Raw genomic sequence first — 15,267 nt, 5'->3', positions numbered from 1 at the left:
GTAAATAATAAATTATTCTCATAAAAAAAAACAGTTAATGACCAAAGTAAACAGCAACTGTGACATGAAGTTCTTTAGGGAAATGAATGTTAGTGTATTCAATCATGCATTTCCTTGGTTATGTTTTATAATTTAATTCCTTGTTTGTCCAATACTTGGTTTTTCTTTTTTTAAAGGTTTTTCTTGATGTGTTTTTCAGTATTTGGCTTGGAGCACAGTGTAATCTCGAGCCAATCTGCTCAAGTACCGTTCTAGATCTCTCAGTATCACGTACCCTCTCAGATGCTGAATCCAAAGTGACTCCCCTGCTGTTGTGGTCCGCTGGGTCGAGGTGAGCGTCGATGCCCGGGTGGGTTGCAGGAGGCTAACGGTGCTCTTCTCTGTCGCTGAGGTCAATCCTCTGTCGGCAGAGTTCAAGGTCTGAGGTGATTGTACGGTGAAGTGTGCAGAGCTCCGAGGGTTAACAGTGGGTCTTGGGCCCTGGAGCTTTCTGGTGCTGGGAAACGGACTGGACGATGAAGTGGAGTGTAGGGCATGGAGAAGTGGCGATTTTGTGGATGCAGACACCTGTGTGATACTCTTCAACTGCAGATGAAGAGAGATAAACAAGAGTCAGCCTGTTGTTTTGTCCCAAAAGGCTAGATTTCTTTGGTAACACTATAATAACTCAGTCGTTTTGGCAAACAGTATAACCTTATAAATACTTAACAGATCATTAATGTTAGAAATAAAGATTTAAAGAAAATTCTTTTTTTTTTTCATATCTGACCCTGGATTTAGAATATTGCAATAGTATGTAATATTCTAATGTAATATTATTATTTAGAAGTCTCAAAGTAACCTAGAATCAAGAATTGGACTGTATAAGGTCTACCAGTCAGAAAATGATCACACGGAGATCACGAGGCAGACCAACAAATATGACTAAAACTGACATTATTGTTATTATTTTTAGATTGAATTATATCACAAATATTTTCTATATAGGCCTACCCTAAAAAAAAATCCCCTTGGGATTTTCATAAATATTCTGGTAAGCGCCCCTATGTTTTGCAACTTTAACGGGAGCATGATGAGTTAATCATCAGAGTTGTGAAATGATGTGTCAATGGCTGGGACGCTGTTTTGTATCAAGTCTGCACTTGTACCTGTGAGTTGACTTGTCTCATTAGATCCCGCAGATCTATTTGCAGACGGACAAAACTTTGGCTCAAGGTGGGCTGTGGCCTTCCTCGTTTGTCTCTTCTCTGCTCTCTTCTTGCTTTCGTCGCATCTCTTTCTCTCTCAAACTGCTGCCGTTGTCCTTCCAGGTGAGTCCAGAAAGTTTGGAGGTAGTGAGAGGCCAAACGCAAACGCTCAGTGTCCTGAACCAAACAAAACTGTTAAAACATATCCTCATGCTGTAAACCAACTTAAATACTACGTGATAAAGATATGCTTGCACACCTGCATGTGTAGCCAGGTCCGATAACTGACAGTCACCGTGGGTAGTGTACTCAGCTTCAGGTCTCCGTGTTCAAAGAGCTCGCCACCAAACACCTGCTGTTTCTGTCAAGAAACCACATGGTGTGGAACTTTAGATACAAACTGAATAATCATAACAATAAAATAAAACAGTACAAATCGGAATGTTGGCGTTAATTTGTTTTGGTTACAATAGAAGATATGCATTAGTTCTCTTACGTATCGGGACAGCAGTTGTTGGACGCTGGCGCGGACAGTGCGCGTGAGGCGCAGTGAATTGGAGAAGGACAGCGCTCCTCTGTGGCCGAGAGGCGAAGAAGTATTTGTAAACACCATACACATGAGGATGAGGATGCAAAAAAGAGTCTGACATCGCCCAAACATCTGGGAGAATGGAGAGTGAAACTGTCAAATCATTCAAAGTTGTGATACCTCGTATATTAGATAGGCTTCAATTATGTTTCATGAGACACAATACGGTTTTATCACAGTTTGGACTAATTCGCCAGCTTTTTTTTTTCCCGAGATCATATTTGCAAATCATATTTCACGTCAGAAAACCGCAGTAGCACACTGTCCTGCATAACTAAGTGGATATTATGCCTAGAGTTAAGGTACTCTGAATTAGATGCGCTAAACAGACCTTACGTACAGGCTTATTACATCAATAAACACACAAAAATGTTTTCAGTCTATGTTGTCAGTGATGCTGTCAAACACGTTTACTACCAGTTGCCTACCCAATATTGATGATTAACCAGGATCGGTAGTGATCAAATAAGTGATAGTCTTATTTAAATGAAAAACATTTTAACATTAAATTGCTTATTATCATTTGAACAATTAAAATAAATCGCCTGATGTTTAGTTTCTGGTAATTAGTTTTTGGTAAAAAAGTTCAAAAGATATCGGCTCTTACCTCCGTTTGAATATTTGACATTTCAGACCTTGATTGTTGAGTCGTCGTCGGTGATTTGAGATGATGATGCACCAGAGATTTTATCTTTTATATTCTCTCTGTACATCGTTTCGGTTTCGTTTATTTTTGGGAATGCCAGTGTTAGTTCTTCTTTTCGGCCGTTCCAAGAAGTACAGTATAGTCTTGAAGATGGTACAGTGTTTTGATGTATGTTGTAAGCCTTTAAAAGCTATATATATATATATATCTATCTATCTATATCTCTCTATATATATCTACACACACACACACACACACACACACACACACACACACACACACACACACACACACACACACACACACACACACACACACACACACACACACACACACACACACACACACACACACACACGTTCTGTTGGTGTTTGGGTTAGTCTTTAAGGGTTTGCAATTATCTGTATAAAAACTGTAGAAGTCTATCCTTATTTAGATAAAGCATTGTCTGTGTGTGGCTGTGAGTGTGATATGTTAGTCACCCAAAGTCTGAAAGACAATCTGCTTGTTCAGATGATATCAGTTTTGTCATTTAGCATCTAGTAACATTAACATAATCCAACCAAATCATAATCTAGATGTTCTGCTGTCCCCTCAGGGTGATGGTGCTCAGATTGTGATTTCACCACTGTAACTCATTTCTTATTGTTTAAACTGATGGAGTTACATTGAAATGACAGGTAAAATGACTAAACACAAATTAAACCAATATAGAGACATTGAAAAAAAAGAATCTTCATGTACTAATAATTACATTTATTATTTGATAGTGTTTTCACATTGAATTTATATTTTAAAAATACCTGCACCTGTAATTCATTTCTGTAATTACATCTATAATTGCACTGTTGACCATTGTCTTACCCCTTAACCCACCTATAAACCTAACCATACTACTAAACCTGTCGCTGACTTGAATCCCACCTCAGGAGCAGCAACAGTGATTTTTCAATACACACAATAAGTAGCCTACATTTAACAATTTAGTAAAGACGCCTATAAAGTGTGACCCTAAATTAGGACGTATAGATGCAATTGACAGAATGTAAGTTAATAATATATACAAAATAAATTTTCAAAGCATCAGTTTAAAGATGTTAAATATTCATTTATATATATTCAAAACAAATTTCACTGATACGCTCTCAAAATAGACTTGTACATCTCACATCAGGGAGTGATTTCAAACATGTTGCAGAAAATGGTTCAGCTGATGTATAAATAAAAAAACAAGCATGCATAAATGTATGGGTGCTGTTACATAAAATCATATTTTACATTTTACAACCAATGTCTGTTTCATGGAAACTCACACGGCAGTCCCTGTGGGGAAGACCCTCCAATGCTAGTCTCTGTCTCTTTCTGACGTTACTCAACTGCTGTTTTCTACATGAGAATGAAATTTCTGTTTTGCCCCATGACAGCTGGGCCGTACATTCACAAAAAGTACCTTCTTAAGGAGACCACAATATCTGTCAATTTGAAACATCTTCACATGCATTGCACCCTTATATCGCCTGTACATATAGCACATCTTTTTTTCTCCCCTTTTTTCTCTTCTTTTTTGTCTTTTATAATTATAGCACTTTAGAACTGATCTATCTGATTTTGTAATTTGTCTGCAATTAAAATGTTGTGCACATTTATAAACCTTATGTACTATATATATGCTATAAAAATGAATGAAATCATTAGATTGCTGAAGAAACATTTAGAAGAATTTTGTTCTCTTCAGGATTTTCTGCTGCTTATGGAAATGGGAAGAGGTTTATTTATAATGTAGATGCTTTTTGTTTGTTTGTTTTTTACAGTTCTTCAAAATATTTTTTGACCTGCATGCAAATCAGAAAACAGTAGGTAAACTGGTACAATTCAGTCTTAGCACATGCATCACTATTTGTTTTGAGGAACAACTGAATTTAACTATTAACATAAAAAAAAAAACAGCAGTTTTAAAAGAAAATCCTCTGGGCTGTTCCTGTACATTCCCTTTACTTTCTTTCAGTCTGTCTAAGCTGGGATATCCTTATACTACAAAACATTTTTTTTCATTCTCTCTCTTTTTTGAGGGAATATCCATTCTAACAACACACAGCGATTTCATTTTTCTGTGAAGACATAGAGTGTTAGACATGCATCATGGTGTCACTGGATGTTTAGGTAATCACATGACCATCGTTTAACAGAAGATGCCACATATTCTGACCACTGCTGTTATGTAAGGTGACATATATAGATTACAGTGAGTAGAAATGCTGAGGTTTATTTGGTGATGCAAATCCGCAGTTGCACCACATGAGCGTATCACTTCATGTTTTTCTCCATTAGCAGTAGTTTTGGGTTGAGCAACACTTCCTTTCTCCAGTGCTCTCGTTCTCTCTCTCTCTCTCTCTCTCTCTCTCTCTCTCTCTCTCTCTCTCTCACTCCGTCACTCTTTCTCTCTGTCATTCTTCACTCTGTCACTCTTCATTCTGTCTCAGAAAATTAACATCACTTGAGAGAGTAAAGACTGAAAGGTACATAATTATTGTACATATACTTCTACAGCATTTATTATTCTCAGCTAATGTTATTCTCAACATTTACTACAACATTGAGGCCCGATTGGGGCCTCAACTGAGCCCGAACAGGACTAAGATTAAGCCAGGATTAGGCCTTAGTTCAATTAGGGCATTTAAGTAGCATTTAAAATAGCTTTTATAAATGTGCCTTAGAAAAAAACATTACTGGTGTGCGTCTTGAGACAAAACAATGGCACTGACATTATTTAAGATATGTCAGTGCAAGTTACTTTTCAGTTCAAACATGCAAGGCTTAAGCCTTGTCTGAGAAACTGGGGGAATTAAAATCAAAAGTTGTATCTGTTAACATTGGTCAATGCACTGTAAACTAACATGATTAGAAATGTTTTAGTAACTCACTACAAAGGTCACTAACAAAGATTAATAAATATAAAAAATAAATTGCTTATTGTTCGTTCATGTTAACAAATGAGACTTCACTGTACAGTGTTACAAAAAACATTCTCATTGAAAATATGCATGGTTTTTAGAATGTCTTAGTATTTGGTTTGTCCCCCTTTTGCTTCATTGGCAGCAGTAGAGCTGCATGAACTTTGTGTAAAACCTGATGATCATGTAATTCAGCATGTTTATTAAATGATCATTGTTAGAAATGAACTTTATTTGATTAGTGGCCTAGAAATAGTGTAGAGTCAGAAATATTTATGACAAATATTATTGATTCAATATTTATTACATTATTGCATTTCTTTGTTTGAAAAATGTTAAGATTTTTTAATTGTCCAAGTTTTCAAAATTTTGAGTGCCAGATTATTAATATGGTTTCAGACTTTTGAAACCCAATGTGTACTATAGCACTGGTCCTTTTTTCCGTTTTTTTAGGCCTTATGCCTCCTTTACTTAAGTCTAGCAGACACTGTCATGTTTCTTCCTGGTAATCCCTCGAGTGATCCTCTGTGGAGGGGGCAAGAACAGAGAAGTGTAGGGCAGAAACCACAAGGGTGGAGGCGGAGAAAAGCGGTGATGTACATTTTGTCATTTCTTGTTGCATAGTGGTGACTCGTGGGAGGGGGTAGTTCTCAACTCACAGACACCCACACAGTTTTCACAGGGGGTCACGATGTCTACGGGCACTTATGACTCAAATGACTGTTCATGCATGAATAGGTCATTCAGAACATACACATGTTATACTCACACACATTTAATATTTTAAGTGGATTTAATGCGGGCGAAGCCATGCGTTTGCATAGCAAGTTACAATATAAACAACATGAGACATAAACACACTTTTGATTTCAACTTCCCTCCTGATATGTTTCCGGTAGTTCTTCCTCATTTATTTTTTCCAGTAGTGTCTCTACTTCTGTCTTTGCTGTCATTCTCAATCCTGACTCATCCAATACTGTATATTAGTTTTCCTTATGACACATCAGTTTTATTAATTTTCTCAGCTAAAACCTGTGGTCTCACTTCTCTCTCTTTCTCTTTCTCTCTCAATTTCTTTCTCCCCCTTTTTCTTACTCAAATTTCTTTTAAACTGCATTTTTGCCAAGTTGGGTTGTCAGGACATTAAATCCAGTGCTGCAATATTCATATGAGCAACCCAATCTTTAACCAAGTGACAGAATGGCCATCAAATGAGATCAGTCAGTATATATTCTGGTTCCGATGGTATCTTCTTCTGTCTGGTATCACAATGTCTGGTATTCTCCTTGTCTCTGAAAGTGAACTAAAGACACTCAAAATTCAGGGATTACAGAAACACAGTCAGACAAACTCTCTGATATCAAGTGTAGTTATTACAGTTTTTCTCGATTGCTTAAACACATTTCTTGAAACTATGCCTCGTATTCTCAAAACTGTAAACACAAATCCATAACGTCTCACCCAATTCCCCAAACATCCTATTTTCAGGTCAAAATGAAACTCTAGACTCAAAACCATTCACTCTTGCTGAAAAACCAAACTTTGCCCTCAGACAGGACACACAAGCCCTTAAAATCACACACACTACAACATAATCTTACACACTGGTGCAATAAATTCAAAGCAACATTTCCAAAACTGGTAAGTTATGTTGCTTGTGGTTCCCCCCCTCACAAACCTTTTCACATGATGAACACAAAAGACACAACCAATGGATACATTGGCATATTTTTATTCATTCATATACTACACAGTACAACACACACACACACACACACACACACACACACACACACACACACACACACACACACACACACACACACACACACACACACACACACACACACACACACACACACACACACACACACACACACACACACACACACACACACACACACACACACACACACACACACAAAAGGGCTGTTTTACTTTTTTTCTTCTTTTTTTTTCCCTCTAATTTTTAATATATTTTTAATATATATATTTACTTACGTAAGATGTGTGTGGCCATCATATGACAGTAAAAGAGCACACACAAACCTTATTCTAATATGAAAGTGTATTGGAATGGTAAAGAGTGTTGGTCGTGACAGGAGGGCCTCCACTCAAGGAGACAATATGATGAACACGTCTAAGAATGTTCCACATGTGGTTGAAATATCATCATTTGCCTAGAAAGATAACATTCTGGGAGTCAAGACTATAAAGGAGAAAGGATGCCCTCCCTTCACTGTCACACTCTGCAGCCGCTCTGTGTGACTGTACGACTGCTGGCCTTTTCTTGCAAGAAAATAAACCTCATCAAAGACTATTGGAAATGTTTGTCTCTTATTCAGTGATAGAATTTTGGTAAAGCGACTCAAATTTGGCCTTACTCGTAGCCCAGCCTCCCTCACAGTCATACCATTGACAAAGACATGGGCTAGAGTGGCTTGAAGAGACTGCTTGTCTTCTTGCCCTTGCCCTTCCTCCTCCTCCTTCTTATACATCCTCGATCTCTTCCTTCATGTCTTTCTGGATCCATTGTTCCAAAACTCAAACTGATTTGGGCCCTTTTATCTATCTATTGAAGGATCTGCTTGATGCGTGTTCAATTTTGACTCTTAGTGTTTCCACTTGGGTAATTGTGTGCTAACTGAGCTGAAGCTGTGCTGACTTGAGTGAACAATATTGAATGCTAGTGCTTTCTAAATGACAACATGGTCTAGGCAATGAGAAATGAAGGGATTTGTGTGGAGAGTTTTGCAGTGACAGTTCAACAAATCTGACTCATGTGTCAAAACAGGGAATAGTCTTTATAGTTTAGGGAAATGGGTGTGATTTTTGATAAATGGCATTATGGTTTTGAAATTTTAGTTCAAAAGCCTGGTTATAGTGTTTAAGCAATTGAGAAAAACTGTAATAATGCTAAACACTACTACGGATAATAATATTTATAATATTAGTAAACATTTTATTGGTTGAGTGACAGTGTTGTCAAGAAAAAAATACATATCTCCACAACTACACTGTAAAAATCATTGTTGGTTTAACTTAAAGTTAATAGGTTGCCTTTAATTTAATTGAAATAAAAAAAATTGAGTTAATACAATGAAGGAGATTGGTTTAATAAATAGAAACCCAATATATATAATGTTATCTGAACCACATGAATTGTCTAAGTTGATTTGACAAAAGAAAACAATTGCGATAACAAATCAGAGAGAGAGCGCAAATAACAATACTTGATCCCGTGTAATCTTTGATCTGATACTGGATTCCTAAAGGTGATCCCAGATCCCAAAACTGCTAAACATGCCTTAGCTAAACTATGAGATGTTGTTGATTAGCACCTTCAGTCCCAGAGAAAAGTGTCCTGCTCAGTGCCTGGTAGCCTGATGAATGAGGCCGAAACCCCTCGAGTCTCCAGTCTGCACACATTTAGAAGTCGATCAGGGGAAAAGGGGCTGTTGCTTTCAAATGATCCACAAGATGGCAATGAGAACCTAAAGCTATCGCTGATATTAGAATATAAGAAAGAAGGCCTCATCTTATATGTTTTGGGCTGATTCTCCATGGGCCAGCAGACCTCTTGATAGACCTTTTACATTCATTCACTTTACATAACAATATCAAGATGCATATACAGTATATTTGTACAATTAGTGTTGCAAAAAAGAGACACACTTATCCTTAACCAAAGTTGCAGGAAAAACATTCCTGAAAACAATTATACCTCAGATACATTCAAGGACAAATTGTGAGCAGTTATTAAAAATATAATAATTTTAAAACATTTTGTTGTTTCTATGAATAAAGTTATATTATACACTGTAAAAAAAAAAAATTTCATTATTTTCATTATTTTTTCTTTTGTCAAATCAACTAAGATAATTAATGTGGTTCAGAGAACATAATATTTTGAGCTTCTGTTGATTAAACCAGATTAATTCATTGTATTAACTCAAATTTTTTATTTCAATTAACTCAAAATTGTAAGGCAACCAGGTAACTTACTTTTTTAAGTTAAGCCAACAATAATTTTTTGCAGTGTAATAATTAAATACTGATATGTGGAAAATGTTCTGAGCATGGTGGTAAATCTATCATTTAGCAGACAATGATTTAGTAACTGGAACGTCCGGAGAGGAGAGAGATCACAAAGGCAATGCGTGCTCGATCAGTGGTGTAGAGATTGCATTGTAATATAAATGAAGATTTAGCTTTGCCTTTAAAATGTGATTTTGATTTTCCTTCTGGTTTGATGTTCCCTTTTGCCTAGAAAACAAGACTGCATCAAGCAGGGAAAGCAAATAAACAAAATTTCACCAAGTATCCCGCATTGACTCCAGCAGAACGGAGCTCACAAAGGTGAACATCTGGGCTCACCACACATGGTCAACTCCTCTTTTGGTATTCATTACATATATTATGCTTTCATCTTAAATTCATTATGAAAACTTTCACTTGCTTTAAGGCTTTAGCATTTATGCAAGCCAGTTTAAATAACAATATGTTTTTTGTACATTATTTACAGTTACACAGGCAATGTTTGCACCAAACACCCACACAGGAATCGGAACTGTATTAGTCTGACTCTTACAATCTGAGTAAGAAAAGCGCCTAATGTGATTTTTTGAAAGATCCAGATTACACAACATGCATTAGCTAGCACACGAAGCAGTTCTTTAAAACTGATTTGAGAACAATTTTCCACACCCATATCTTTACCATCTAAAAGCAAATTTCAGATCCATTTCCTGACAATCCCTGTCATAAAACAGCAGTAGTGAAAGTCGCCTGCAAACATTTATAGGGGGATTTCTTGTGTCCTCTTTACAAGAAAACAGAATCAATTATATTAAAATCTCTTTTAAGTTTCTAGATATGCAGTTGAGTTTGTGCATGTCTCAGGTGTGAAGATTCAACAACAGCTGAATTTAACATTTGAGTCTTGTCTTTACCTTGTGTGACCACCAATTGTACAGAAATATGTATTGCATGGGTGAAAAATCAACCGACCAGAATGTTTCTGTTTCATTAATAAATAATTAACAAACATTATATCATTCTTAATGGATCATTAGTTAATATATATTCAAATAGCTAGAAATTTTTTATAATGTGAGAATGTTAACTATGAAGTTATGATTAACAGATCTTTATTTATGTAAATTAAAATGCTTACAAATGGCATTAAACTTCAGTTCATATATTACCCAATGCACTTTTTTTACATTTACAAATGTACAAATGCAAAAAGCTGGTAGCTCTGAGTGATCCTGATGTCCAACTGAAAAATGAACAATATAACAATGATTTTCACAATGACATTTCACTTTATATTAGGTGTCTGTACTTATGCCAAAAAATTAATAAAAAATTGTTAGGTACAATGTACTTATTGTGCATGTTCTATCGCAAAATACTTTTGCTGCTATTGAGGTGTGATACGGGTGGTTAGGGAAAGGTTTGGTGGGATGGGTAGATTTAAGGATTAGTTAAGGGGTCAACAGTGTACAGGGGTCAGTTTGATTACTATAAGGAAACTTTTTATATTAAATATTTGTATATTCTTCTGTTGAAGTTTGATTCAAGGAAAATCCTGTTTAAGGGTATAGGATAGTGTTGAAGAAATAAAAACATGTGTTGCACCCAAATTATAATTTCAAAAAGAATGTGTCTTTTGCAAGCATTTAGCTAAACTTAACTAACCACCCTTTACACAAACGTTGTCATGCCCATAAAGGCACTAAATGACTAATTGTGAACATTTATAAACATTTACATATGATAAATAGTTTCAACTTTAGATTGCTACAAAAACATGAACAAATAATTAATAAATGATTTGTAAAAATGTGTAAATAGTAGAAGTCTGCATACACACCACAACAAACGAAGAGCGAATTTATGATGAGTTAAATATTAATTTGTTCAAATGCATAGTGATTGAAGAGCTTAAATTTAAATGAAATAAATGTTTTCACAACATTTGTAAATGTAAAAAAGTGCATTTGGTAATATATAAGTTTAATATAAATGTAATATAAATTTGTTAGCATTTTATTTACAATAAATAATGATCTGTTAATTATTATGTAATCTGTAGTAAGTTTATTTAAACATTAACAAGCACATTATCTCATAGCTAAATGAATATATGTTAACTAATGATCAGTTAAGCATTATATAATGTTTGTTAATGATTTTTGAATGATTACTTTAATCATTGAAAACCATCTGTCAAAATACTTTGTAGATTTTTAAAAAAGTGCTTGATGATATGAATTGAAAGTTTAATGAAATTTGTTAGCATTTCATTTTACATTAAATAATGATCTATTAATCATTATGTAACGTTTAATAAGTTCATTAGTTAACATTAACAAGCACATTCTTTCATATTTCTAGCTATGTGAATATTAACTAACTATCTAAGCATTGCATAATGTTTTTAATAAAAGTTAAAATGTATTAATGAACGTTATTATAAAGTGTTACCAATGTTTCCTTCACATTTATTTAGAAATTACAGCTAAGAAACAAATTTGAATGAAGAAGACAAGCAAAGTACCAGATGGGCTTTTGTTTTCACACCTGTATAACCCACTTTTGTTTTTTTGTTTGTTTTGTTTTTCCTTGATTGAGACTGCACAATCATCACCTTACATGAACCAAAATCATGTGATGTGAAACCAACTGTCTCTGTATGGAGCCAGACCCCCTGAGTGCCGATCAGAGGCGGACCAGGGCGATTGTTTGCTTGAATTAAGCTTTTCTTTTTGACCCTATTTGTCTTGTAAATGGTCATTTGTGCCAATTTTGTCCAGCTTTCTTATTTGCACATACAACAGAAGGTGATTTCGACATCTTTTGTTTATTGCATTGCTGGATGTCCAAAAGGGAGGGGGCATTTATATGGGGTGCAGGGGTTATATATAAAAAGCACAGTCTGAACGAGGTTGGAAGTGTCTGGACCTGAAGAAAGTTAGAGAGCAATGATGCATACAGTCAAGCTGCTCTGTGTGGTGTTCTCGTGCCTCTGTGCCGTCGCATGGGCTTCTTCTCAACGCCAGCCGTGTCGTAAGAACTTTATATACATTTCTTGTCTTTGTGGTTAAAGAATAATCTGCTTCTATAATATTAGTTTTTCTGTTTTGTATTGAGAACATTTTGAATTTGAACATTCTCAGAAGCTGCAGATTTTGTGGAAGAAATAAACTTTTTAATGTATTTTTCAGATTCCCCACCTTTGACCAGTGGAACAATGAAAGTGGTGAGTGTACAACATTTCAATGGGTTGTTTAATAATTAAAGCAGGCTGTTAGGCAGTACAATTTGGCTCAGTAATGAGAGAACCTTTAAAATAAAGCCTTTAAAAAATGCTGCGTCATCTGAATACAAGCACAAGCCCTCATTTTTTCACTATTTATGAAACATTCTAATTCAGTGATGGGCAGACAGCTTTTTAAGCTATTCAAAAACAAAGTGTTTAGTGATGGTATTCCCAATAAAAGCATTCTAGCCTTTGTGTTAAAACATTTGGGTAACACTTTACATTAAGGTTTCATTAGTTAACCACATTAGTTAACATGAACTAATGAACTGCACTTCTACAACATTTATTAATCTTTGTTAATGTTCATTTCAACATTTACTAATACCTTATTAAAATCAAATGTTGTATTTGTTAACATTAGTTAACGCAGTGTGAACTAACATGAACTAACAATGAACGACTGTATTTTTATTAACTAAAGTTAACAAAGATGAACAAATACAGTAACAAATCTCTTTAAAATAAGGTCTCATTCGTTAATATTAGTTAATGTATTTACTAACATGAACATAGTTACCAACATTTGCTTAACACAAAGCAATGTGGTGGAGCGCATATATTTGCCTTTGCAAAAAGGATTTGACATTTTTATTTCAATCTTAAAACCTTGTATTTAGTTTCATTACCAGAGACCTTGAAAGCTATTTGAAACATCTGAATTATTAAAATCTAAATAAATAGTATTTTTTACTGACTAACTTTAACATTTTTACGGTTCTCTTTTGTTTGACATGCAAAACAAACATTCAGGTTTCAACGGGGGGTCATGACCTTGCATCTGGAGAGTTCAGTTATGACTCCAAAGCGAGTAAATTTCGTTTTGTGGAAGACACTACTCATGCGAACAAAACTTCGTATATGGATGTGCTCATACATTTTGAAGAGGTAGGCCTAGTCAGCGATCTCTCTCTCTCTCTCTCTCTCTCTCTCTCTCTTCCTCTTCCTCTTCCTCTCTATTCCTCTTCCTCTTTCAGCTTGTGATTGAATTTTTGTTGAACCTTACAATATATAATAAAGCACTTTTTTCTCAAAGGGTACACTTTATGAGATAGACAGTAAAAATGAGAGTTGCAAGAAGGAAACTCTGCAGTTCCGCAAACACCTGATGGAGATTCCACCCGATGCCACTCACGAGTCTGAGATTTACATGGGCAGCCCCAGTGTCACAGAACAGGGACTGCGAGTCCGGGTCTGGCATGGAAAGTTCCCCGAACTTCATGGTCCTTACCTTTTTCTTCTTCTTTTTTTTTTTTTTTTTTTTTACTTATGTAGTTATTCTATTGCTTTTCAGAATAAAAACAATCATGTTTTGATTTTCTTTTCAGCTCACTACTCTCTGTCAACCACTTCCTGTGGCTGTCTGCCGGTCTCTGGATCATACTATGGTGAGAAGAAGGACCTTCTCTTCAGGTAATGCAGAGACTGAATGCGTTATAGGAACACTATTAAGAGTACTGCAGAGTATTCAAGTTTCTCAGAAACACATTTGTTTCAAATCTTTCGAGGATGACTACAGTTTATTGTATCCTGCAGTTTTGCATACGTCAATTAACCGAGCTATTTTCTGCTTCAGTTTCTTTGGTGTTGATCCAGAAGTTGATGACCCACAAGCCTTTGTGCCCCCGGCCTATTGTGATGGCGTGGCATTCGAGGAGGCCCCAGACGACCACAGCTTCTTCGACCTGTTCCACGACTGAAGAAAAAAACATGACATGATATACAAACTGCCAAAGATGGCTACACGCAATAATAAAAAGAGCATTTAAATCAAAATATATCCTGTATCCATCTCTCTTTCTTCAGAAAATGCCTGCAGTTTCATTAACCTTTTTTTTTTTTTTTGTCTTTTGGAACTTGTTTCTTCACTCTAATCAAGTCAATAAAGCTGAGCTTTCACTGAAATCCATTTTTATGTCTGTTTGAAAAATGATCATAAAACTGTGTGGACAACACCGGTGCTAAGATAAGCGGAGATTCTGTAAAGACTTAATGATCCTTGCACAGAAAAATGCAGTGACAAAAAAATTCATACATCCATATCATGCACCATCAACCACGTTATTGAACAGTTTATGCTTCTAAAACTATAAACACTGGAGGACTGAGTAAATGCAATTCTTATAACGAACTGCATCTCTTTACTGGCTTATTTGTTTGTTTTGTTTGTTTCAATAAGAATTACTGAATACCCCCAAATTCCTTTGTTCGTCTGTATTTAATTATGCACAAGCCATGTAAATGTGGAGGGGTCAATGTCACCGACAGTAAGAAATAGAGTTGTGTGAAGCCACGCTGCTGTCTTGTGAATGCTGCATGGAGCCTCTATCTGACTTATCTTCAAAGTCTGACGTTTACCTAACAGCACCTCTCTGCCTCGCAGCAAAGTCGGGAGAAATGCCCAACTTTTGTGGTTAGAGCCACTGCTAATTCATTTCCCCCATTTATGGTTCAATACTTAATAATTTTCCTCTATTTCATTTCAACTCAAAACTCTCTGTCACTTCCTGTAGCTGTGGAATTACTCCTTTACAGTCTACATTTCTATTAAAGTAATTTCCATGACA

General features: G+C 35.6%; 2 protein-coding genes across 2 annotated transcripts; one reads left to right on the top strand and one right to left on the bottom strand.

Moving 5' to 3' along the window:
• Nucleotides 1-92: 92 nt before the first annotated feature.
• Nucleotides 93-2,449, bottom strand: LOC309498436 (uncharacterized protein). The gene is made up of 5 exons (XM_082169203.1): nt 2,384-2,449; nt 1,684-1,848; nt 1,447-1,548; nt 1,149-1,364; nt 93-585 (listed from the first exon to the last, which is right to left on the bottom strand). The coding sequence occupies exons 1-5, from the start codon at nt 2,402-2,404 to the stop codon at nt 196-198; spliced, it is 894 nt and encodes a 297-aa protein (XP_082025329.1). The 5' UTR covers nt 2,405-2,449; the 3' UTR covers nt 93-195.
• Nucleotides 2,450-12,317: 9,868 nt separating this feature from the next.
• On the top strand, nt 12,318-14,478 carry epd (ependymin). Its single transcript, XM_082169214.1, has 6 exons — nt 12,318-12,447; nt 12,606-12,640; nt 13,454-13,588; nt 13,737-13,923; nt 14,029-14,113; nt 14,277-14,478. The coding sequence occupies exons 1-6, from the start codon at nt 12,363-12,365 to the stop codon at nt 14,398-14,400; spliced, it is 651 nt and encodes a 216-aa protein (XP_082025340.1). The 5' UTR covers nt 12,318-12,362; the 3' UTR covers nt 14,401-14,478.
• The last annotated feature ends 789 nt before the right edge of the window (nt 14,479-15,267 follow it).

This window comes from Leuciscus leuciscus, assembly GCF_965113295.1.
Source record: "Leuciscus leuciscus genome assembly, chromosome: 5".
Taxonomy (NCBI): domain Eukaryota; kingdom Metazoa; phylum Chordata; class Actinopteri; order Cypriniformes; family Leuciscidae; genus Leuciscus; species Leuciscus leuciscus.
The sequence above is the reverse complement of the archived record's forward strand: the minus strand, read 5'-3'. Positions and strand labels throughout refer to the sequence as shown.

Coding starts and splice junctions, on each gene's coding strand:
- LOC309498436 (XM_082169203.1), bottom strand. CDS start 2,404: ATGTCAAATATTCAAACGGAG. Junction 1,849..2,383: donor TGTCAAATATTCAAACGGAG/GTAAGAGCCGAT, acceptor CCATTCTCCCAG/ATGTTTGGGCGATGTCAGAC. Junction 1,549..1,683: donor AACAACTGCTGTCCCGATAC/GTAAGAGAACTA, acceptor GTTTCTTGACAG/AAACAGCAGGTGTTTGGTGG.
- epd (XM_082169214.1), top strand. CDS start 12,363: ATGATGCATACAGTCAAGCTGCTCTGTGTGGTGTTCTCGTGCCTCTGT. Junction 13,589..13,736: donor TGCTCATACATTTTGAAGAG/GTAGGCCTAGTC, acceptor TTTTTCTCAAAG/GGTACACTTTATGAGATAGA. Junction 13,924..14,028: donor AAAGTTCCCCGAACTTCATG/GTCCTTACCTTT, acceptor TTTTCTTTTCAG/CTCACTACTCTCTGTCAACC.